We start from the raw sequence: 25,953 nt of genomic DNA on the forward strand, positions 1-25,953 counted from the left end.
TGAGATTTCTTTAAAAACTTTCTACATAGAACAACAGTACAATTCTAGAATAAAAAATGCTAAAAGTTAAAAAAAAAGAAAAAAAAAAAAAAAAAAAAAAACTAAACTAATTTTTGTTAAACATTATATTATTTTTTTACTATAATTGATATTTTTTTGCTGCTATAAAGCACAGTGTAAAAATAAATTTTTAGACTGGAGGATGATCCCAAAGAAAAGAAAATTGTCTGCTAACAATACCGATATTTTCCTTTTTTTTTCAATCTAATTTGACAAAATGATACCAAATATCTATCGAGTTCTTCTATTCGGTAGGATCCATATTTTGTTCTGCAACCTTGAAAAAAAAAAACATTAGATGGAAAATTTTATGTTTATATATGTATACTATGCTAAAGGAGATTAAAGAAAAATTCACAGCTCTTGATTACAAGACGTTAGTAAAATAAGTAAATAAATAAAAATATAATTTATTATTTTACTTAAATATTAGAGTAATATTGTATAAAAAAGTAATGCCTAATATACATAGGTAACTATAACACAGTATTCAAAGAATTCAAAGAATGGAAATGAAGCCCAAAGGAGCAGCTCCGAGAAAGCGAAAAGAGCAAATTATGAAGACTCTCGCAGGAGCCAGATGGTCAGTCTTCTACCATACTGTAGTAACGTGTAGTGGTCAGAAGGTTCAATATCATTTATTGGATTTCATTACTTACACGACGAAATTACCCCTCGACAAATCAGCAATCCATGTCATATCTTAATGTACTAGTATGAATTCATTTTCTAAAGCAGGTTTTGGCTTTACAAATGAGTACCATAAATGCATATTTTACAGACAAAAAGCCACAAAATAAAACGCCCATACTAACATAACTGTACGCCATGCCACAAAGACTATTTTTGTATTGGGCATATGTATACGATGATCAAAGTATTCAGTCTTGAAAGTCATTTAATTCTAGGTTTTATTAAATAGAATAAATTTATTTTAAAAAATGTGACAATGAATAAATCTATTTCCTACGTCATTTCTTTTATATTTTCGAACTCTTCAATTAACGATGCACCATATTCCAAATGCAGAAAAATAAATACACTTTATAAATACAAATATAATTATTATTTATAAATTTATATGATAGAAAATGAATAAAAATCAAAGAAAGATTTAGTTAATCATATAAAGATTTTGATATGATTTGTTTGAAAACAACCTATTTGTGCTAAGTTTCAGATTTGGAAACATTTTTCAGTTTTTTTCCCCTACACAAGTGTAATTTTCTTAATTTGTCACATTTCGCACGGTATTTTTCGGAAGTCTATTTTCTGACTTCGAAATTATTTTGCGACCGGAGTTCGGTAAATTCCTCTTTCAGATGTTAAAACGGAACTAAAGGACGTGACTGCTCCTCCTATAGTATATAATCTTATTATTTTTAATTTACCTAATTTTATTGCGTTATTCTGAAAACGTTTCTAAATATTGTAATTTATCTTTCAGACATTCTGTGTAATTGCCAAGCGGTCTTCCAGTTACTTCCTGTACCGTTACTCAGCCGAGGATTCACTTTTCCTCTTTAGTCCGTGGTCTTGTGTGAGAAGATTTGCCATTCGAATTTCTTGTCACAGGTAACGCATGAGACTTTGTTTAATTAATAAAATGCGTTTATAAAGCATGAAGATTTAACCGTGGCCTTCGAGAAAGCGAAGTGTTTCTCGAAGGCACAATTTAGCTCGGATGATTCCTCGGCTGCTGCTTTCTTTTCAGTCTGTCAGCAGACATAATAACTAATAGCTCGGATTTTTGAAACAAAAGTTGCAGCCGTTGAAATACATCACAAAAGTTTATGATACACTGATATTAATTACTGCTCATCGTGCTGTATTATTAATGCAGGTACTTCGAGTTGTTCGTCATGACCACTATACTTATAAACTGTGTCTTCCTAGCCCTTTCTCAACCAATAGAAGAAACTGAGTAAGTTAACTTTTTATTGCATGCCATATTAACTCTAAGACCAATTTATTGCATGCAGTTGTAATGATGAAATGTGAAGTTTGAAATTTGAAGCTCAGTATCTAGAATTCTGAATACATAATCAAGTACGATTACGATTAGGAATGACCTTAAGAGACCAACGATGCTGCACAGAATGCATATTTCGTCTTTTGAGCTAAATAGAATACGCTTAATTCTTTTGAAATATTAAAAATATTTCTTTGAAATTTAAGGCTAGAGTATTAATTAAACAAAACCTCGTCCTGCGTACAGTATTTTTACTTCTCAGGGAATAGAGTTTCCTCGTATTCGTTTTCAAAATGCAGGGAATATTCTTATGAAATCGACATCATATTAAAATAATTTCTAGATGGGGCTTCGAAGTTATGTTATTTTTATTTTACACAATACGGTACTTCTAAAACATTCAATCACTGTAAATGTTTAAACTCAGTACTGCATTTATTCTGCATTATATGCCTTAATAATAATGTGACAGAATTTATATAAGTACACATTATTGGCCTACGGAAATACTGTATGTGTATATACAAATTAATAAAGTAATTATTTAGGATTTAATAATTATCTAACAGGCTATAGAAATCTCTTGAAATTAAATATTAAATACCACTTAAAATGTAAAGAAAGCAGAATTCTTTACTAAAGGACTATGTGACCTGCTTACGAGTATATCAAATAAAAACAATTTTAAAAACAAATATTTTTAATATCTAAAGTTAATCCTGCTTCTAAGTAATTCTGCGCTTTAGAGTTAGTCGGTTATTGTATCGTGAAACTTAGAAGGTGTATTGTGTCGCAGAAAAACATGTTTTACACTTGACACGAGTACTCTAATAATAAAAAGAGTAATTTCAAATAGTCAACATAAAAGAAATACTTAACATAGAGCTAAATTTTTCAAGTTGAATACTCAACCCGAAAAAATAAATTTCTTTTCATTACTCCTGTATCATTATCCTAGATTTTCACGCGATATATGTGCCACGATTATAAATTGGGCGACAAAGCATTTATTTCTTATTTCATTGTGATACTTGGAGAATAAGTCTTATTCTAAAGTAAAAATAATGAAATCTGAATAGAGAAATAGATTGGTACATCTTGATGATGCGATACTTGTTGTTCTAATAATAAAAAAATCTGCAGAACACTCTAACCATACATCCTGTGGAGCTCAAACGTCATATTAACATTTCAGCGTTGATAAAATATTTGAAATAATATTGATAGTTCAAAATCGCACTGTAGTAAGATTACGGATGTTCAGTTAATCACCGCCACTGTCAGAAAAAAATACTACCCAAAACTACTGTTGTACGCTGTTAAATCATCGTCTTTACAAAAATTAGATCAATATTTCTTTTAAAATGGAAAGTTTAATCAAATCATATTACTACATCCCAAACGTTCCGTATACAGGCATGAAAGGTTGGAAGAGTAATATAGAAATGGGAAAGGAAGTTCCTTTTATTGGTAATATATTTTTCTGTACATTTTGTCGTCTTCAAGTTTTATTTTACTGAGAAATCATGCATTTTATGACACAATGTATTTTTTGTAGCATAAAGGGATGCGTTTATACTGTGACTGATACAGCACATTCATAGATGCATTTTGTTTCCTCGAAGCTGAGAGTTTTTTCCTTCATAAAATATTTATTTTGAATACGGGAATTGCTTATGCGTTGAATATTTCTGTCGGAAGTTTTCTACGAACATTTGGAGCTACATTTGTTACAGTAAAGTATCAGAAGCCATGGAGATAATGCTTTATAATTTGAACATGAAGTAAATATCGTAGTATTTTAAACTGATTGCGGTAAGAAAAATTCTGTTAAAACTTCAAATTATTTTTTTCATGTTTGATTATTTAAGTTATGAAGTAAAGAGTATAAAGTTAAGGTATTAGAGAATGTTGCGCATGTTCCTGCTAACAAAAGGATATCACGTAAAAATTATTTATAAAATCTACTGTACGATTAATTGGTATTCAGATTGATTTTTGTCTCTGAAACAGTTTCATTACATTTTAAGCGATTACTTTAAACTTACTGTTCTTTCAAAATAACTATTAGACAAAGCCTGAATTCCTGCAAATGTAAAAATAATTTTTGCCTTTGGAAGTAAAAATATTTATGTAGCAAATCTGAAAAATGAGAGTAAGATTATTGCATTACGCAAGTAAAAATATCTTATCGTATTACATTGTTTATGTATATACAGGGTGATTCTAAATTGTTTTTGCGAATTAAGAGGGGTGATAGTACCCATCCAGACGAGCAATAATTACCATAGAACATAGGATCGCATTCTACTCTGAGAGGCGGAAATGAGAAAAGCAGAAACGCATCGAGGAAGAATAAGGAGACTATCTCCTAAAGGACTATCAAGAATTAACCGTATGCAAATTTATACTGTGAAGAAGCAGCATTTTGCTCTTAATTGGTACCAGAGAAAACCAATCAGAGCAAACGGTGTCCTTGAAAGCGGAACAGCCTCATCGCTTCAAGTATTATTTTAAAAACATCGTCCGAAACTTTTCGTGAATGCTATGGCGGAGTACATGTAACGAGGAATTGCCAGATATTCGCCACACATACGGTGAAGCAAAAGAGAATGGACGCGGAAGCATGAAGATTGTACTAACAGTTGTTTCCACTTGTCAGATTCCAAGTCATCCAACTTTTTCCAGTGTTCATCGGAGAATGCGAGGAACCAGTTCTTTTGCCATCTTAAAAAGCAATGCAGGACGTTCGCGAAAATGTACGAACGCCAGAATGGAAGAGCGAGTTGTCGGCATTTTGAGCACTTTCTGTGAGTTTTTCAACAATAAATTTGATTGCGTAACCTTTGGTATTGTTCATTCGCTTTCCCATCACTATTTAAGTTCAGGTCGGAATTCTAATATTCCTCTTTTCTGCCTCCCATAGTGGAATGCGACCCTATGTTGTATGGTAATTATGCTCGCCTGGATGGGTACTATCACCCCTCTTAATTTGCAAAAACAATTTAGAATCACCCTATACAATGATTTATTATATATATTTGTGTCATTCTTCCAAATTATTATGGGAGCCACGAATTGGGATGATTTATGTTGGTCTGCAACCAAACAAGAACATCCGGAGTTAAGACTTCAATTACTGCGATCATTACTTAAGATGAATTTTAATTCTTTTTATTATAAATGTGTTCTAACATGACCTGAGAAGAAAAAGCACAATGGAATCAGGTTTTAGTTTCGCGGATGCCGAGGATGTTTATTTTTGGACAAAGCGAATTTTTAATATATTTTGTATACTTGCTGAAAAGGGCGGGTGATCTCTATCTTATTGGAAGAGGATGCAGCCAGTTTCTTGTATGCCCTATAATTTGCGTGAAGTAAAATAATTTCAGCATATCCACATACATGCTGGCTTCTAAACTTCCATTCTTTTCACAAACTAATTTCTTCTTAACATCTTATTGTAAGTGGATAGAGTGTATTTCTGTGGGTCGATTATAGTTGTTGAACTTACTATCTATTCAAAATTAAGCAATATTATATGAAAATCAATCTAGTTTTATGGAACAACATTTAACAGTTGTAAGCTAAAACAAAAACTGCAATGTATCGTATTTCAAACTATTTTAACCTCCTGCATCTGCTGTGCAACGGATCTTTTCAAAAGTATAAGATCTTGGTAACGATTACAGCTGCAATAAAAAGTATTCGCTATCAGAATCGTTCGAGACTTACCTAATTTCGGATTAATAAGAGTTTAGATAACTGGGTAGCTAATGTATAACGCGTTCCAGTGTGGCACTGTGCAATTTCGAAACAATATACGCCATCTTTTACCACTTTTAAATTTACAGTATTTAAAGGCATCAGTATTTATTAGTTATATTTTTTACTTATCAATGAAAAATTTTAAAATAAGTTCTTACACTTTAAAAATATTTTCATTCTACGAGGACACACTTCGAATTCATTATTTGTTTAGAAGTAGAACTGACTCAGATAATTCTTGTCACGTAAACATTTCATAGGTGTTTCTAAAAATTTAGGTTTGAATGAAATGAGCCCGGTCTATTATTGTAATAGTCGTTTTTACTTTCCTCTATTTCCTGTTCTTAAAGAAACACGTGATTGTTCCCTCAACAGGACCATCAACAATGCATTAACATAACAACGCAATACTTACTTTTTTTTGCCTCGATTGATATTTTTACAATTACATAATTCCTTTTGTTTTATTTTTTAGTATTTACTGTCACATTGTTCACTTTTCTTATTAAAAAACATATTATAGTACTACTTTATAATAGAGTAATGTGTATACACCTGATTTCCTGTTTGATTTATAAAGTAGACCGTTCGAATAATTGCATTGTGCTGATAATAAATATTCTATAGTTTTTCTTAACAAGTCCTAGCTTCTAATTAGATAATTAAACATTTATCATTCGGAGTTTCCTTCATATTAAGCTAACCTCTGAAATTGACAGTCAAGGGAAAATACACTCAAGGAGGTGAGAATAGATGGAGTAAGGATGACGTCAGCAAAGTTGTAAAGATCTTAAGTTTTACTAACGTTTATTTTATTTCAAATCTTTACTATCACTTCTTATTTTCTACTTCCGGCCAGAATTAAAAGCGTTAACTTATTTATGCAAAATTTGTCTGGCGAACGCCAAGTACTTAAGTTGTGGCTTTTTGCCAAGCGAGAGAGAGGAAGGAGTTAGACGAAGCAGGCCGCTTGCCTTAGAAGTTTTACTCAGTTGCTGGTCGCCTTCCAGGCCAGAGGTTTAATCCTCTTGATAATTTTAAACGTATTGTAGTGTTAACAGTTCTCTGTACTACATACGGCTTGCTGTTAATATAAGGCCAATCTTCCACGTTTATTATTTCAAAGTCAAGTTAGAGTTTAGTTATATTTTTATATTCTTACGTTTAGACCACAAGTAGTGGGTCTTTGTATTCCGAAGTACGGAAATTATTGTAAATAGAGAAAAATAAAGGGTTTTGTATACCCTTCTTGTGTATCCTGTCTACTTCCCACAGTTATTGAACATAGCTTTAGTAAGCTCTCTGTTCCGAGTCAGGTCCTTGCATGTTCCCGAAGAAAGTAAGACGGAACATTGAACCTGATAGTGGCGCCCAACGAAGAAGAATAACCATGGCCGAGTTTCAAGAAGAACCTGTGCTGCCTGCAGAAGCGGCTCAGAATCCAGAAATGCCAGCTGCCGCCCTGGAAGGATTTGGTTACATCGTCCAGACCATGCGCGCTTCGATGAAACCAGAAGCAACATTTAATGGAAACTCACCGGTAACCAGTTTTTTGGAAAAATTGGATGACCACTTCATGCTCTACCCCGTGCACGAATTTCAAAAAGTTACCTTAGCTACCAGCGCTTTGAGGGGCCAAGCGCTTAATTGGTTCAAATGTATAGGCAGAAGTCTCTTGGGTCAAGCAGGAAGTCCCTCCTATACTTACGAAAATTTCAAGACTGCCCTACTAAAAGCCTTCCCTGTTGTAAGGGATCGTGCGAAATTAGAAACGGAACTTTTCAGTATATATCAGCAAAGAATCGAAAATCTCTCAAGCTTTATTTTAAGAAAAATTCACGTCTTCAAATTCTTGTATGGAAACCGTCCGGATCCTGAGATAATTCAAGTGATTTTGCCGAGGTTACTGCCTCAAGTGCAAGACTTTATTGAATTAAGAAATCCGACTACACTGGAAAAGTTATTTAAGCTAGCAATCCAGTTTGAAAGTAGAAGAACGGCAGACATTGAAAGAAGACGCCAATATCAACATCGAAACCAATTTGGTGCGCCAAGACTACAGCAAACTCAAGCACACGGCTACGGAAGCAAAGCGAATCAGTGGGCAAGGAAACCCGAGCGTTCAAAAACAGCCGGCGAACGTCGACAGTTCAATAGCAATCCAGGAAAAGTCTCAAGGCCAGTGGAAAAAGAAGGAAAGCACGGAAATGAAAAATAATTTAAACTAAAACGGATTTCTGCTGACGGGAGGGTGCGGAAATCCGAAGGCCACGAAAACCCCTCTTCCTTCAAGTTAAATACAGTATTCGTGAAAAATTTGACTCTTCCGAAGATTGAAGTGTTGGTGAATAATATCCCAGCCACCGCACTCCTGGATACAGGCGCGCAGTGTTCCTGTGTGGCAGAAGATTTTTTTAGGAAGTATTTTAGGAAATACCGCATATATAATTCGGATAATACGACAGTGTTAGCGGCGGAAGGAGAAAGATGTAAGTGTATAGGTAAATTACCGCTGTATGTCCGTATCAAGGACGAACAAGTAAAGGTTATTCAGAAGTCAAACAACAAAAATCAGCGTTATACCTACAAAAATTTTTCACAGGACTAGTTTCGATGGTTTTACCGAACCGTCATCTTCAGCTGCAAAACCGCAAATGAACAAGGTAGGAAATAATGACTAGATAAGAGAAGAAAGCCTGGACAAGAACAAGCAAGTGGCGCCATCTGTTGACGAAACCAGAACTAAAACATAATTTCTCTAAAAGCCGAAGGCAAATTGGATTGGAATTAGGATCGTTAACTAGAACAGAAAGATTTTTATGAATGTGAAATGCCTCTAGAAAATCCAGTTCTCCAATGGAAGATGTTTTTTGAATAATTTTGGCAGCAGAAAAATTGAAAGTGTGATTTTCGGACCAACAATGTTGAGCAATAGAAGACTTCTGTGTTTCCTTTTTTCTAACATATGCCTCATGTTCTTTGACGCGAAATTTTAAGGCTCTCTTAGTTTGGCGAATGTAAATTAAACCACACTGGCAAGGAATCCTATAAATACCCCAGGAATTCATATCCGGAATGGGGTCCCTGAGTATAGAAGTTGGAATTTTATTGATGGGAGAATAAACAACCCGAAAGTTAAATTTCTGCAAAATATGTGCAACTTTATAGCTAATTGATGGGAAGAAGGGAATGACAACAGAATTTTTATAATCTCCTAAAATAAGAGTGTGGCTTTTAGTGTGTTGAGATGAGAATTTTTTAACTGCTTGATTAATAATGTTGGGTGAAACGCCCCTGTCAATAGATATTGCTTTTAAATAATTTAGTTCTTCATCAAGGGCTAGTTTGGAGGAGCAAACTTGAAGAGCACGGAAAACATAGGAATAAAATGAAGCTAACTTTTGTTTAGTCGGATGACATGATTTAAAGTGTGGTGGAAGGCAAACCGATGAAGGTTTACGGTAAACTGTAGTACTGAAGTTGGATGTGTTACGTGTGACCAGAATGTCGAGAAACGGAAGAGAAATGCAAGTCCCAAGTTCAAAAGTGGACTGAATAGCAGGATCAACAGAATTCATTGTTGAAAGAACTTTATTTAAATCATCTTTATTACCTTCAAACAGGGTAAAAGTATCGTCTACGTAGCGGAACCATGCCGGGAAGTTTAAAGTTTCAAACAATTTTGATTCATAATAATGCATGTAGATATCAGCCAGGATGGGACTGAGGGGGCTTCCCATGGCTAATCCCTCAGTTTGCTTGTAATATTTATTTTGGAAAACAAAATGTGTTTGTTTCAAACAGAGTTGAGTGAGAGAAATTAGCTCATCAATTTCGATGCAAGAGAAATGAAATTCGCGAAGTCTGGTTTCTAGACATCTTAATGCACCCTCCACTGGGACATTGGTGAATAATGATTTTACATCAAAAGAAACCATGAGTAAATTACTAGGAGAAATGTTTTTAACCTTTTTTACAAACTCTATTGAATTTTTTATGGTGTAAATGTTATTGTCTAATAGAGTGGAAAATCTAGAAACTAAATATTTAGCTAAAGGATACGAGGCAGTACCTAAATTTGATACAATAGGGCGGAAAGGAATACCACTTTTATGAATTTTGGGAAGAGCATATAATCTGGCACAATTCGCAACAGATGGGATAAGCGAATGTTTTAAGTTGCTTGAAATGATTTGCGAAGATTTGATCGCAGTTTTTATTTTGGATAAGTCCGAAGGTGAAAGATCTTTAGGGATCGGATTATATGGTCCTTCGTTTAAGAGTTTAGTGACACCATCGATGTAAGTGTTCTTATCCATGACGACTATCTGGCCACCTTTGTCGGCCTTTGAAATGATAATATCCGGGTTAGAATGAATTTTGCGCATTGTAGCTCTTTCTCTCGCAGTTAGATTTGGTTTCAAAGGTTTATTATTGAATTTCACATTATGAGCGATAAGATGGCTAATCATTTCTTTCTGTGAATCTGAAACTTTACTGAACTTGAAAACTTTTTCGATAGGAGCCAAAATCTTTGGAATCGAAGGTTTACAGGTTTGTGAGAAGTTAAAATTATATTTTAGAATTTTCTCTTGTTCTTCTGAAAGACTAACATTAGAAATATTAACTATTGGCTTGATGTTTACAATGGGAAGATTGTTTGAACTACTTGAACTGGAAGACTGTAAAAGAAGTTTTTCGAATTTAACTGCAAGGGTGTTTTTATGACGGTTAACTGCATTCTCCGTTCTAGACCAAGACATTTGTTCAAGGGCAGTGAATTTTGGATATGATTTAGCGAGTTCCAGATGAAGCTTATAGAGTTCATGTTCAATTTTTGACAATTGTTGACGTGTATCCCTTATCACGGACCGAAGTAAGGCAAGCTTGCAATTTAACAGAATTCTTGAAACGCGACTCGAAGGTTTTTGATTAGATTTGATTTGAATAAAATTGGGGATCAATTTTTTACATTTACATTTAAGTAAAAAGTCAAGATGATTCAGGAATTTTTGCCGTTTCAGGCGTAATTTAGTGAAACAATTAACGGATGAAGGCATGATAAACAATGCAGAAAATCAAACTAAATTAACAAAGCAATAATAAAGTACACACAAAACAGCAGAAAAATCCCTCACTGAAATGAATAGAAAACAAAAAGTTTGTAAGCAAAATGCATGAAATCAGACAAGCAAAGCACAATATCCAAATGTACAAAACATAAACATAACTTGAAAATTGCAAAAATGTACTCACCGAAACTCCTACAATCACAAAATGGCGGCCACACCACGTGCAAAAAAGAAAGCAAAATGTAAGTCTGTTTGGGGCTTCTATAATTAGACACAATAACACGCCGAATAAATACTAATTCATAAGTCAAACAACAAAAATCAGCGTTATACCTACAAAAATTTTTCACAGGACTAGTTTCGATGGTTTTACCGAACCATCATCTTCAGCTGCAAAACCGCAAATGAACAAGATAGGAAATAATGACTAGATAAGACAAGAAAGCCTGGACAAGAACAAGCAAGTGGCGCCATCTTATGGCGAAACCAGAACTAAAACATAATTTCTCTAAAAGCCGAAGGCAAATTTGGATTGGAATTAGGATCGTTAACTAGAACAGAAAGATTTTTATGAATGTGAAATGCCTCTAGAAAATCCAGTTCTCCAATGGAAGATGTTTTTTGAATAATTTTGGCAGCAGAAAAATTGAAAGTGTCATTTTCGGACCAACAATGTTGAGCAATAGAAGACTTCTGTGTTTCCTTTTTTCTAACATATGCCTCATGTTCTTTGACGCGAAATTTTAAGGCTCTCTTAGTATGGCCAATGTAAATTAAACCACACTGGCAAGGAATCCTATAAATACCCCAGGAATTCATATCCGGAATGGGGTCCTTGAGTATAGAAGTTGGAATTTTATTGATGGGAGAATAAACAACACGAAAGTTAAATTTCTTCAAAATATGTGCAACTTTATAGCTAATTGATGGTAAGAAGGGAATGACAACAGAATTTTTATAATCTCCTAAAATAAGAGTGTGGCTTTTAGTGTGTTGAGATGAGACTTCGCGAATTTCATTTCTCTTGCATCGAAATTGATGAGCTAATTTCTCTCACTCAACTCTGTTTGAAACAAACACATTTTGTTTTCCAAAATAAATATTACAAGCAAACTGAGGGATTAGCCATGGGAAGCCCCCTCAGTCCCATCCTGGCTGATATCTACATGCATTATTATGAATCAAAATTGTTTGAAACTTTAAAATTCCCGGCATGGTTCCGCTACGTAGACGATACTTTTACCCTGTTTGAAGGTAATAAAGATGATTTAAATAAAGTTCTTTCAACAATGAATTCTATTGATCCTGCTATTCAGTCCACTTTTGAACTTGAGACTTGCATTTCTCTTCCGTTTCTCGACATTCTGGTCACACGTAACACATCCAACTTCAGTACTACAGTTTACCGTAAACCTTCATCGGTTTGCCTTCCACCACACTTTAAATCATGTCATCCGACTAAACAAAAGTTAGCTTCATTTTATTCCTATGTTTTCCGTGCTCTTCAAGTTTGCTCCTCCAAACTAGCCCTTGATGAAGAACTAAATTATTTAAAAGCAATAGCTATTGACAGGGGCTTTTCACCCAACATTATTAATCAAGCAGTTAAAAAATTATCATCTCAACACACTAAAAGCCACTCTTATTTTAGGAGATTATAAAAATTCTGTTGTCATTCCCTTCCTTCCATCAATTAGCTATAAAGTTGCACATATTTTGCAGAAATTTAACTTTCGGGTTGTTTATTCTCCCATCAATAAAATTCCAACTTCTATACTCAAGGACCCCATTCCGGATATGAATTCCTGGGGTATTTATAGGATTCCTTGCCAGTGTGGTTTAATTTACATTGGCCAAACTAAGAGAGCCTTAAAATTTCGCGTCAAAGAACATGAGGCATATGTTAGAAAAAAGGAAACACAGAAGTCTTCTATTGCTCAACATTGTTGGTCCGAAAATGACACTTTCAATTTTTCTGCTGCCAAAATTATTCAAAAAACATCTTCCATTGGAGAACTGGATTTTCTAGAGGCATTTCACATTCATAAAAATCTTTCTGTTCTAGTTAACGATCCTAATTCCAATCCAAATTTGCCTTCGGCTTTTAGAGAAATTATGTTTTAGTTCTGGTTTCGCCAACAGATGGCGCAACTTGCTTGTTCTTGTCCAGGCTTTCTTGTCTTATCTACTCATTATTTCCTATCTTGTTCATTTGCGGTTTTGCAGCTGAAGATGATGGTTCGGTAAAACCATCGAAACTAGTCCTGTGAAAAATTTTTGTAGGTATAACGCTGATTTTTGTTGTTTGACTTCTGAATTAGTATTTATTCGGCGTGTTATTGTGTCTAAGTAAAGGTTATGTTTTTTATAGTAAAGAATCTGCAAGCACATATTATTTTAGGAATAGATTTTCTTTTAGAGGCACAAGCAACGCTAGGTTTTAATGAAGCGTCCCTTAAGCTGACAATGAAACCAGTTCGTGAAGAAAAGGCTGAACCGCCGATGTTAAACCTTGACCACCTGCCTAATGAAGAGCAACGAGAATCCGACAAGTGGTAAGTGAATTTGCTTCGTTATTTAGTGATATTCCAGGATTTACTCAGGTTACTAACCATAGTATTGACACCGGAGATTCAATGCCAGTTCGCCACAAAGCATACCGGTATGATAAGAATAAGGAAAAAATTATAGAATGGCATATCACCGATATGCTACGTAAAAAGATCATAACGCCCATCTCAAGTAGTTATGCTAGCCCGGTGGTTTTATGTAAGAAAAATAATGACTATCCTTTGACACATCCAAAAAGGTGGAGATTCGCACTTGACTACCGTAAATTAAACTCCATAACTAAATATCCGGTATATCCGTTACCTATTATTGAAGAAATTCTAAGGAACATAACATCCACCAAATATATGACGACTTTAGACTTAACGACTGGTTATTTTCAAATAGGGGTTAGGCCGGAGGACGTGCCTAAGACTGCATTTTTGCGTATGCCGTTTGGCCTTTCAGGGGCTTCGGCGGCATTTCAGCGGTGTATGGACATTGTGTTAAGGCTTGTTCTTGGAAAGTCCACATGTATCTATTTAGACGATATCATTATTACTAGTGATAATCTCGACCAACATGTACAGGATTTAAGACAGGTCTTTTCTTTATTAAATGAGGCCGGTCTAAAAGTTAATGTCGAAAAGTGCAAATTTGTAGCCCCTGAATTAAAATATTTAGGTTACAAGATATCTCAGAAAGGAATCGAGACAGACGAATCAAAAATATTCGCTGTACAAAAGTATCCGACTCCAAACACGGCGAAGAAGCTCTCTTCTTTTCTAGGACTTTGTTCATATTATAGGTCCTTTATAAAAGATTTTGCAACAATTGCTGAACCATTGTTAAAATTAAAAAGGAAAAAGGCAAGATTCTCGTGGACGGCCGAAGCTAATAATGCTTTCGAAAAATTAAAACAAGCATTAACGCAAGCCCCTGTGTTGAAATTTCCTGAAAAGGATGAGAATTTAGAAATTTCAGCGGATGCTTCGGATTATGCGGTAGAAGCGGTACTTTCGCAAAATCAGCAGCCCGTGGCATTTTTTAGCCGAACTTTAAATCAAACACAAAGAAACTATTCCGCGACCGAGAGAGAGGCACTTGCAGTTCTGTTAGCAGTGCAAAAGTTGCGAGTCTATTTTGGGAAGGCGCCAATAACAGTGTACTCTGATCATGCGGCGGTAAGTAGATTGTACTCAGGGAAAAACTTATCCCCAAGGTTAATAAGATGGGCACTCAAGCTACAAGAATATAATCTGGTAATCAAGCATACCCCCGGAAAGGAAAATATCGTAGCAGATGCTCTATCCAGAATTAAAATAGATGAAGAAGGTAATACCGTAAAGGTGGCAATGCTCACAGCATGTACAATAAATTCCCGAGAAACTGTAATAACCGAACTGGGTAAGGATTCTGAGTTTGGAAGCATTTATGAGTATTTAAAGAATCCTGAAATTTTAGCCACCAAGATATAGTGGCGATAAGAAATAGGGCAGCCCATTACGAACTAATGGATGGTCTATTATTTTATACAAAAGCTACGAATTCCAACAACGAATTTCGACCTGTTATCACAGCTAGTCTTAGATTGAATATCCTGCAGGAGCTCCATGACAGCCCTTTAGCTTCTCATGCTGGTATTCGAAAAACTATCCAACGCGTACGCGAGGCAGTCTATTCTCTGAACTGCAAAAGTTAACAAGGGCGTATGTCCAGTCCTGCCCAACATGTCAAGCAGTTAATTATATTAATTTCCGCTCGGCCGGGTTTCTAAATAGTATTAAATCCGAATTTCCAAATGAAATTGGGCCCTTTCCCAAAAAGTCAGTTAAATAAAAGTCGGTATCTCCTTGTTATGGTTGATCATTTTAGTAAGTGGACCGAAATTGTTCCCTTAAAACGAGCCTCCGCAAAATTAGTTACTGATTCTATTTTAAATAAATATATTTTAAAATACGGGGCGCCCCTAAAAGTTATATCGTATAATGGTCCTCAATTTGTAAGTAATGTATTTGAAGACATGTGCCAAAAACTGGGCATACGTCATTTAAAAATGGTCCCGTATCGGCCGCAATCAAATATAGCGGAACTGGTCAATAGAAATATAGTGAAAATTATCCGTAGTTATGTTAAAAATTTTCATAAAAGCTGAGATAACTATGTCAATGAATTTGCTTTCGCCCTTAGGACCGCAAAACATGATACAACGGGCAAAACTCCTGCTGAGTTATTTTTAGGCAGAAAGATTATAACGCCGTTAGATAAATTATTTTATGTGCAACAAAGAGCCCCAGAATTTAAAATGGGTGATATAGAAAAACTAATTAAAGAAGCAAAAAAGAATACTTAAGTAGCACAGAGAAAACAAAAGCTGTATTATGACTTAAAACGACGGGGAGTAACTTATAAAGTAGGGGATGAAGTATTAAAAATTAAGCATTCACTTTCTTCAGCACCAGAAGATAAAACTGCCAAATTTTTTCCATGATTTGAAGGACCATATGTTATAGAAAAAATAACTCACGCTGTAGTAGTGTTAAAAGCCAAGAATGGTGAAACCTGCTCCGCAAACATTGATCAAATCAAACCCTACTATGATCGTAATAAAATGCAAATTTTCAGAGACCTTTTGCAGGATCCGGCACGGCAGACACTGCAGGCACAAGCTCCAGAGTTGGAACAACGACAAGTACAAGGGCAAGCCATTAAGAGGCAGGAGCAAGTGAAAAGAAAGTTTCCCCGCGGGAAAATTGAAGGTAACAAGAAAAAGAAGCCGTTCCACCGTCCAGAAAAGAGAGCTCACGAACATCCCCAGAATGAAGAAGGGAGACGGACGACGTATGCAAAGAGAGCCAGGAGAAATGACGGCAACTATAACCCGGCTCTAAAACGGAAGATCTACTCATCCGACAGGACTCTCCGCGGCAAATGTCGCCGAACTGCGGAAGGGCCACCAGCGGCGGAGGAAAAGTTACAAGGAAAATTTGAACGGCCAGCAACGAGGTCCAAGCAGGAACGAGAAAGAAGTCTCCCGGTTCCGCCAAGACCAGCTGCCATCAAACGGCCAAGACCACAGGCAGAGGCGAAAAAAAAGGTATTCAAGGGTGACCGAACTGGAAAAAAAAGAAAGCTTCTAGAGGAAGGCACTTAAGGGCGAGCCCGCACAAGAAGGAGGATAAATCAAACGAGAATCTGTGCTACCTTCCAGGACTGGGCTCAGAAAAGAATGTCCGAATATAACAAAGATAAGTAAAATTTTATGTTACTTTGCAAACTTAAGTTAATCTTTCATTCTTACTGCAAGTGGCAGATTTCAAGAAGTTTTACCTCATGCGAGGTCTACCTTTATCGCCAAAAGGGCGAGAAATGAGTTGTTACCGATTTTGGTATTATGTTTTTCAATTACTCGCGCGTAAAACTAATGTTGATGTATAATAGCGATGTGTAAAGACTTAAATATTGTACAAGTTATTGTATAAATTTTATTTAAAACTTTCTGGCAAGAAAGAAGTTTTAGTCTGAAAGACTTTTTGAAATGTAGTATTTCAATGTAGAAAGAATTGGCACTTGCTTTGAAAAGAATAGAAGTTAACAATGTAGTACTAATGTATGTTTTCAAATGCGTAAAATTAACGGCATGTTAATATGTTCTTATATACAATGTGAACTGTTATTTTAAATGTTAAGAAATACCGTGATATGGTAAAAGTGAAAGTAATGTTAAAAATTTTTTTCATTCGTGTGACTGTAAAAAGACGAAATCATGGTGAATATGTGTTAAAGGTTGAATGAATGTAGTTAGGCTCTCTGACGCTACACTTCAGAGTTAGCCACTTTCAGAATAGTACCTTTAGGGTTTAGAGTTGAAGTTAGGGTGTGTTACGAGGTCTTGGTATGTTGAATTTTAACACGTTAGTGTTTTGATTGTAGGAGGAAGTGTTGAACACGTATACATAAACACATTCGTGTTTGGTGTTCTTTTACAAGACACGTCAGAGAGCACGGGGAGAGATAATTAAAATAGTCATGAATGAAATAAGAATGTTAAGAGAAATATAAATATGCATGTTACTTGCCATTTCATTGTGTAACATTTCATTAAACTAGTTTTCCTTCCAGATTATTGGAAGGAACCAGATTTGAATAAAAAGCTCCTGTTTAGATGCAGTACAGATGAAAAAATTGCGTGTCCTGGGAGCTGCTATTGTAAAAACAAATTTCTTTTATTTAAATTTCTAGTTTCTAGTGAAAAATGTTTGTAAAAGATTGGCCTCGCGTTAGATTCTAGAGCTAAAATTTTCAACAAGGTCGTTTTAGACCTCAGTTTCAAATTAATTAACTCTGGCGGGAAGTATGTAAGGATCTTAAGTTTTACTAACGTTTATTTTATTTCAAATCTTTACTATCACTTCTTATTTTCTACTTCCGGCCAGAATTAAAAGCGTTAACTTATTTATGCAAAATTTGTCTGGCGAACGCCAAGTACTTAAGTTGTGGCTTTTTGCCAAGCGAGAGAGAGGAAGGAGTTAGACGAAGCAGGCCGCTTGCCTTAGAAGTTTTACTCAGTTGCTGGTTGCCTTCCAGGCCAGAGGTTTAATCCTCTTGATAATTTTAAACGTATTGTAGTGTTAACAGTTCTCTGTACTACATACGGCTTCCTGTTAATATAAGGCCAATCTTCCACGTTTATTATTTCAAAGTCAAGTTAGAGTTTAGTTATATTTTTATATTCTTACGTTTAGACCACAAGTAGTGGGTCTTTGTATTCCGAAGTACTGAAATTATTGTAAATAGAGAAAAATAAAGGGTTTTGTATACCCTTCTTGTGTATCCTGTCTACTTCCCACAGTTATTGAACATAGCTTTAGTAAGCTCTCTGTTCCGAGTCAGGTCCTTGCATGTTCCCGAAGAAAGTAAGACGGAACATTGAACCTGATAAAGTGACATCACGACTTATCATGGCCGCCATATAGCGCACGGATAAGACTATATGTTTTATAGTCTTATCCGTGCGCTATATGGCGGCCATGATAAGTCGTAATGTCACTTTATTGTTAAATAATAAATAATAATAATTAAATAATAAATAATAATAATTAAATAAATTGTTAAATAATGTTACACTGACTTTAAGAGAAATATTAACATTTGCAGACTCAGAAAAGTGTCTTTAGACATAATTTACATAAAATACCATTAAAACTTTCACTGGTCTTCTAGAATTTACCATATATACATTTGTATTATAATTACAATTTACACATTTTTATACGTTTAGATTTTATTAAATTTGAAAAGTTTATTTTCAATCCTTGTGATTTTACTATATACTAAGTTAAAAATCATTTATGTTAAGTATTAAAATTAGAATGATAGACTTATAAACGTTCAATAATGAATAGCTAACATGTACACAACACCGATTAGAATATAAATTAAATCAAGCAGAAGTCCGCCTATGGCAGCGGCCATGGCATGGAGGTAGGAAGTAAGATGGAGTCGCCCTAAACAAGTTTCTCCGTAGCCTGCTCTGAAGCACCGGCGATCCCTACGTGATGACCAAAACATTGGGTCATTTACCATTGAGTTCTATGGGATTTGACGCGTTCGGGTGTAAATATTTTGTAATTACGTCGCAAATATACATATAAATGTATATATTTTCTTTTTCTACAACACTTCAGAGTCCTAAGTATGTGAAAACAACATATTTTTAAACAACATTTCATTCTGAACGGAATTAAATGCTATACTTTTCACAGGACAGTTTTCTCAGAATGGTTTAATTTGAATGAAATATTTTCACAAGTTTTCGTTAATTACATTATAAAAAAATTAAGGTAATTCGATTTTATTCGGTTAAGGTACAAAAATTAAGATCAAAGTTTATTGTATTATTAATATTAAAATTATGCATTATTTCTTTTCTATTTATAGAGCTTCTTCCTAAAATACTTTCTTAAATATGACATGATTTTTTGGCTTCTGAGGCATCTTTTAAATCGAAAAATGTAAGTCAATTTATAATTAATGCTCTATTCGGTTCATTTTAAATTAGAGAATTATTAGGAATTAGCGAAATACTTTAAATAAGTATTTCGCTAATTCCTAATAATTAAATAGGTATTAAATATTATTTGACTTTCTCTGAACATTTCTGAAAGGGAATAAAATAAGTTTTTTTTTTAAGTATTATTTAAAACTTGTAACTGAGTTATCATAAAATGTAAAGGGAATAATTCTTTTAATTATACTTATCAGATTTTTTTTTACCCTTCATTTCAACAATACATATTCCAAAACTCTTTATTACGTTCTTAAGTGCGCAACTCATAGCATTTGCTTTACAATACCTTTTAACAGATTGCTTTCCAATACGAACAATTCTTGCTTAAATAGTTTTATAACGTATTTGTCAACAGGATTTCAATTTATGTTTACAATTCAATATTAAGGTTATTATATATTTAGATAACATTTATAATCATTATAAATTAGATACATTTAATCATTAGATTTCTTCACAGTACTTTCACAGTTGTTTATAAGTGAATAAATTCTTCATTTCAAATACATTTATAAATAATTTAATGAATATTTAAGTATTTTGTCAAAGGCAGATACATGCTTTTTGCAAGCACATGCATAAATACCCATACATATTTCCTATTTATCATTTCCGGCATGTGCAAATCTTTAATTTCTGTGCATTCACTATATTTTTCGTGTAAAGTAATTTACACTAATTTAGCATACACCCGAAAGTTTTACATAAAAAATATATATGAATATAATTTGAATGAAAATTATAAGTATTATTTTTAATACCCACTCAAAGGTCAGTTTTTCTTCAAAATTCCTCCACGATGGCATCTCTCTCTTTAGGCAGATAGCCCTTGCGTGCGTTACTCTATTTAATAAAAACTTAATCTGACCTATGTGCCTAATTACAAATATTTTAACATACATAATTTTATATTTACATTTAGCCATCAAGTTTCAAACTTTTCAAATCTTCTAGAAAATAAATTTTGGCAGATCTCTTTTAGCAATTTTCTTAAAATCTATATTTTTGTAGTGCAACAGCTTAGAATTTTATATAACAAATTCATAATCAAAATCGCTGTTGTTAGTTATCGAAAAATAACCAAGATGTGATTTTTGCGTAAATGTCAGTAAACTATACAAATTGCTATTATCCATTACACTATGAATGTTTCTTTCATGCGAGAGTGTCCCTTTTTCGATTTCTATGGAACTGTCGTGTGTCGAAATACTATCAGAATCTTGTCAAGCGAGCTTCTGAATATAAACAAAGAACACCCCGTCTGGTGACCCAAGCTTCAAAGCAGTGCTTCACTTCTAGCGCAGAATGGCCCCTCCTCCCTTTCCTACCTCCATGGGCCTTGGTAAATCATGACGTCATACCATAATGTTTCATGATTTCAATTTCTATGCGCGGGGCATACGGAGAGGCTTACTGCATTTATTCTAACATCCTTGGGGCACCTACCCTAATTGGATAAATAACAGTCAGCTGTTTTATATCAGCTATAATGAAGCTGTTCTTGTTCTTGTATGTCCAGCACTTCTACATTTCACTAATTAGTTTGCATTATCTTTCAGAAACAGTACACACAAGTCAAAGAATAGAATTAGAAAGAATTAGGAGGAACAGGACAAGTTTAATACAAAGTGGTTAACACCAATCCCCTGAACAGAACTCTTTTACTACTTGTTAGGATTCTGTATCTGATATTTTCAGGATTTCGCGCAGTCTTAAACTTTTACAAATTAAAATCATTTATATAGCATTTGTGAGCCTAATTACAATCTACAATATCATTTATTGTGTAGAATATTACTTTTAGGTCAAACTGCAAGTATGAACAGAAGAGTATTCGGGGTGTATAATTTATTCATTCTACAATCTTGCATCACTTAGTAATACAAATCATGCAAAATTTATGGTTTCTTAGAAAATTCTTGTAATTATCTAGCAAATTTACATGACATTAAAAATACCATTATTATCCAAATTATCAATAAATCTGTTGTGGAAGATAAAAATACATTTGGCTCTATTTCTATAATTATGAGTATTGTTTGCAGATATGTGTTCCTTATCATCTATACCATCGAAGTGATGATCAAGACCATCGCCAAAGGATTCATCGTAAACAAATATTCTTATCTTCGGAATCCCTGGAACTGGCTGGATTTCATCGTTGTTGTTGCTGGGTAAGTTCCATCATCTAAGGATTGATATGATGTAAGTCACGATATGATGTAACAGCTTTCCAATTTTCATAAACTATACAGTTTCTTAATATGACATGGTTTAATAAAAATATTTTTAATTTATTATATTAATGTTTTACGAGACATTTGTATACATGCATTTATTTTATCTTTAAACTCATATCAGGCACCTAACTGAAAATACTGAGAGTAGGGATGGTGTTCCTTTTCTTTTAGGAAGATTATATAAACCTTACAGAGACTTGCGCCCATTATTTCAGAATGTGAAATAATTTTACCATCTAATTGTGCGAATTCTAAGACAAATAAAAGTTTCTGAATCTATTTTTTTTTGCTTTTTGTTATGAAGTTTTTTAGATTTCCATCTAGAGACATTAGGATTTTTTATTTAAGCAACGCCTTCGGCGGGAATCGAACCACGGACGCCTGAAGTACCGGCTCAGTGTGTTGATCACTACACCAGGAAGGCACGCAAGGAAGGCGGGAGAAATACCTTATATCCAGAAGCTCTATTCTAGCATAAAAAGGTTCTGAATTGAATGTGCTAAAAATAAACATGGCAAATGAAGTTAATCCGAAAAAATGAAGGAAATTAACAGGGGGAATCTTCGAATTGCTGTAATATGAGCAAAAGATATGCTAGACTTCTTTTCCTGGATACTTGCTGGTTACTGAGCCACCTTTAGCTGGGTTGCTGTGACCAACAATAAGACTTTACAAATACAAGACTAAATCAGCCTAAAATATATTCAGTCAGAACTTCAGAAATATTATGCAAAAAATAAAGGCATGTTCCTGGTGACATTAACTGGTCTCTTATCTGTCTCTCAACAACACACAGAATGAAGTATGGAGGTTATGAAGAAAACCTGAAATAAATTTCATGAGCAATTATGCTATGACTGCCTTTGGAATTGGAAGAAAACGAAACATTTTGACGGAAAACTTAGAAATCGCGAATACATTTTCCTGAGCAGAATGTAACTGGTAGCTGCCCAGATGGGAAAGTGGTTAGTGACTCTCACTGCCGTACCAAAAGGCCCGGGATTGAATCCCGGAGAAAGGCATGGATATAAATTGTCTGTCCGTTCATAGGAGGCAACAGTGGCTCTTTTTTAGGGGCCTCCATAATAAAGTGAACACCGCTTCTGGCCTTAGTAGTGGCCAAGGTCTATAACGTCTAGTGCTCGCCATTGGGAAAAACAAAAACTAACTGCTATCTGAGGGTTATATCGGCGTAAAGGAAGGACTTCTTGTATTCTATAAAAACATAAGTACTTTAGTACAGTATATAATGAACTTCATGCATACAGTGGAGCGTTTTTGCATGTTTGCCCATGCTTGTAATTAAGATAATTCTATATGGACCCTGACTTTGTACAACCTCAGATGGATAGCAGAAGTGGGATCCTTACAAGAAGAAAAGAAAAAGAAGAAGAAAATTAATGAAAAGAAAAACCATAAACACTTTCGCCATGACTTATATGCTACAGAATATCAAGCCGAAAACAAGTTATAGTAGTTTGGTAGTTTGGATGCGAAAAACAGATTAGTTCAAGAGAATAAAGTCTGCCGCCCTAAGAAGATGGGATGCACATGATCTTAGGAAGATACCATCTCCAAAAGAGTAGCAAGTGTTGCACTTTAGAACCACTTTTTCTAACTTGGTTGCACGTAGTTTAAATTTACAAAACCTTTCGACCTGAGAAAGTATTTGTGCTATAAGTTCAAAAAATCATAATATGCAATTTGAAGCTTATCAGTTAGAAGAATGAAAAATATGTGTCAAAGGTTTTCCATAACCCACAATATTTTTTAACAGCTGCTAGTAAAAAATTACTGGTAGCTGGAGAAGATTATATGGTCACAAGTTTGCCATTTTACGTAATAGCAGTTTTTACTTACATTGCTCCGTTTCTGCTTGATAATTTTACCCCGCTTCGAACTAAATGCGAATGTTGTAATAAAAAGGTTCTTCCTTTTACGTTCAATGTATTAATCACTTAGAATCACAATAATTTTTTAAAGAACAATATACAAGGTCTTGTTTTTATTTCGCTCATTTAGTAAATTCTAAAGTTAGTTAATTTAGTTACATAAAGCAGTTTTATAAATTAGCTAACCACCTTGTTCTGTGAATTGGAGAACAGGCAAAAATAATTTATAATTAACTTATATTCAAACAAATATATAATTAAAAATTTAAACCCTTACGTATATAATCGAATAAAATTAATTAGAATGCTGCTGACTTGCAAAATAATACATGCACACATATTAATTCCTTATAACAAGTGGTTTTAAAATTCTAAACTATGAAAGAAAACGTTTTTCAAACGGTCCTAGTTTTGATTTTTAGCAAAGCAAATTTAAATTCCTTTTATTAGAAATGTAACACTTTTAATTTTATGAGGCGCAGTAATTAATCCAAAGTGGAACATAATAAATGGCGTAAAATTTAAAATGAACCATGAAATCCAGCACAGAAAAAGCAACTCAGCAGTAGCATATTCGCTTCTTCATCTCATCGCTTAAGCTGATGGTTTTGCATAATTCTAGAGTGACTATGCACGAAAATTTATCAAAAACTTCTAAAAGCCCAGACAGCTTTCTTGAAAAAGTATCCTAAAGTGGTAAAAGTATTGACTAAATTTTTATCCTTAAAGAAGTTTTTTATTAAAGAAATCGCCATCATAATAATAAGCACGAACGTTGAGATTGATAACACATGATTCCTCGATACATTTGATCCAGGAATATTATATATAAATATAATAAAGTATTGAAAGTAATTTATCAACTGCTATTAAGTATTTGTGTTGTTACGATACTTGCTTTCCGTGCGGCAAATTTGGAAAATACTTAACTAGACTAGCAAGTTCTAAATCATAGCTGGAAGATGCACAGATGTCAACATATCTGCATTTTATGACCAAAGGCTTTTAGCGTCATCTCCTATTTATTATTATCACCATAGCTACATTTATGATTACAGGATGGAATATATAACAGCAATTGGAATTTTTAGCACGCATTTCCCCTTCACTTTGTTTTTCTACTTTTAAATCTGAAAGTATTATTGTTAGTACATCACATGCACATTTGCCTTTCTATTATGGTACTTTTGATGTAATGACGATGTTTTTATGATTTCTTTAGTATGTTCATTCTTTACATTATGAATTTTATCCAATAGTGATCTAAGCCCTTCTAAACATTCAATTAACATTAAATATTATCAGTTAATATTAAATATTATTTAACAAAGATCTGAATTCAATAGCTCAAAATGAAAAATGTTCGTCTAAATCTATAATCTTTTCTGGCATACTAAGTTTATCTGGAGATTCAGTAATAATCATATTTTTTAATAGGAATAAAAAGTTTCACTTTTTTTCCGCAAAAAATGTAATGATGCTCCATTAGCGAAATTAATGTATAATTTAACACTCAAAAACAAATATCCTCCTTATTTAATACTCAAAAAATGTTAGCTAGGAAAATTCTCTCAGATTGAACTTTTGAAGTAAACATTTTCGTTGATTCTTCGTAATTAATAAATAGCGAATATTTTTATTTATTGAAACATGGTTATTTAAATGATGTCTTATTTCAATGACAAGATGTAAGAGGATATAAATGGTAAATATAATAGATTTTATTTAATTTCTCCTGAATTATTTTATATATTTAGTTACTTTTCAAAGTTATTATACTCGCTGCAAAAGCGCATTCTTTGTAGATTATTTTAATTTTTATTCCCTTTTCTGTTGAAGCGATGAGCATTTTTTTTTATTTTCTTGTACGAAGTAAAGGAAATATAGTAATCATGAAAAAAACCGGTTACCATATTTCAACAAAGGCATAGATACTCTTATAGATACTCTTACAATTCTAAGATTCTTTCTTCTATTCTAAGATAGTCTATGCTTTAACTTAATACATTAAAAAAAAAAACCTTATTGGTATATGCCCGATTTCGTTTTCCTAATTTTGGTGTACGGTGTAATTTAAATTGTATGTTCATTTTTCATAATTCAGTTAAATAAAATAATAATAAAACATTATTTAAAAATATTCAGGAAGGGCAAAATATAAGGTGCTCTCAGCTGGAATTTAAGTTTGCTTTTTTCGGCTTAGAAAATGTAAATTTTAACATAGTACGATGTGATTCGTTCTTTGAATACAGTGCAATTTATTCTTTTAATAAAACAAAAAGCAAGTAGTTAAATGTATTTTTAGATTAGGAAAGCCCACGTTGCTCTT

At 33.7% G+C, this 25,953-nt stretch overlaps 1 protein-coding gene across 3 annotated transcripts in view; it reads left to right on the top strand.

Moving 5' to 3' along the window:
- LOC118187484 (sodium channel protein 1 brain-like) overlaps positions 1–25,953 on the top strand; it is a 155,893-nt gene that overhangs the window by 39,035 nt on the left and 90,905 nt on the right. For all 3 annotated transcript variants that reach the window (XM_035357722.2, XM_085820224.1, XM_085820223.1), the window contains exons 3-5: positions 1,508–1,635; positions 1,904–1,984; positions 21,538–21,666. In XM_035357722.2, coding sequence (XP_035213613.1) covers positions 1,508–1,635; positions 1,904–1,984; positions 21,538–21,666 — 338 coding nt within the window. The remainder of the gene's footprint in view (positions 1–1,507; positions 1,636–1,903; positions 1,985–21,537; positions 21,667–25,953) is intronic.

This window comes from Stegodyphus dumicola, chromosome 7 (assembly GCF_044657685.1).
Source record: "Stegodyphus dumicola isolate Sdum_Otavi_A_Nest chromosome 7, ASM4465768v1".
Lineage (NCBI taxonomy): Eukaryota > Metazoa > Arthropoda > Arachnida > Araneae > Eresidae > Stegodyphus > Stegodyphus dumicola.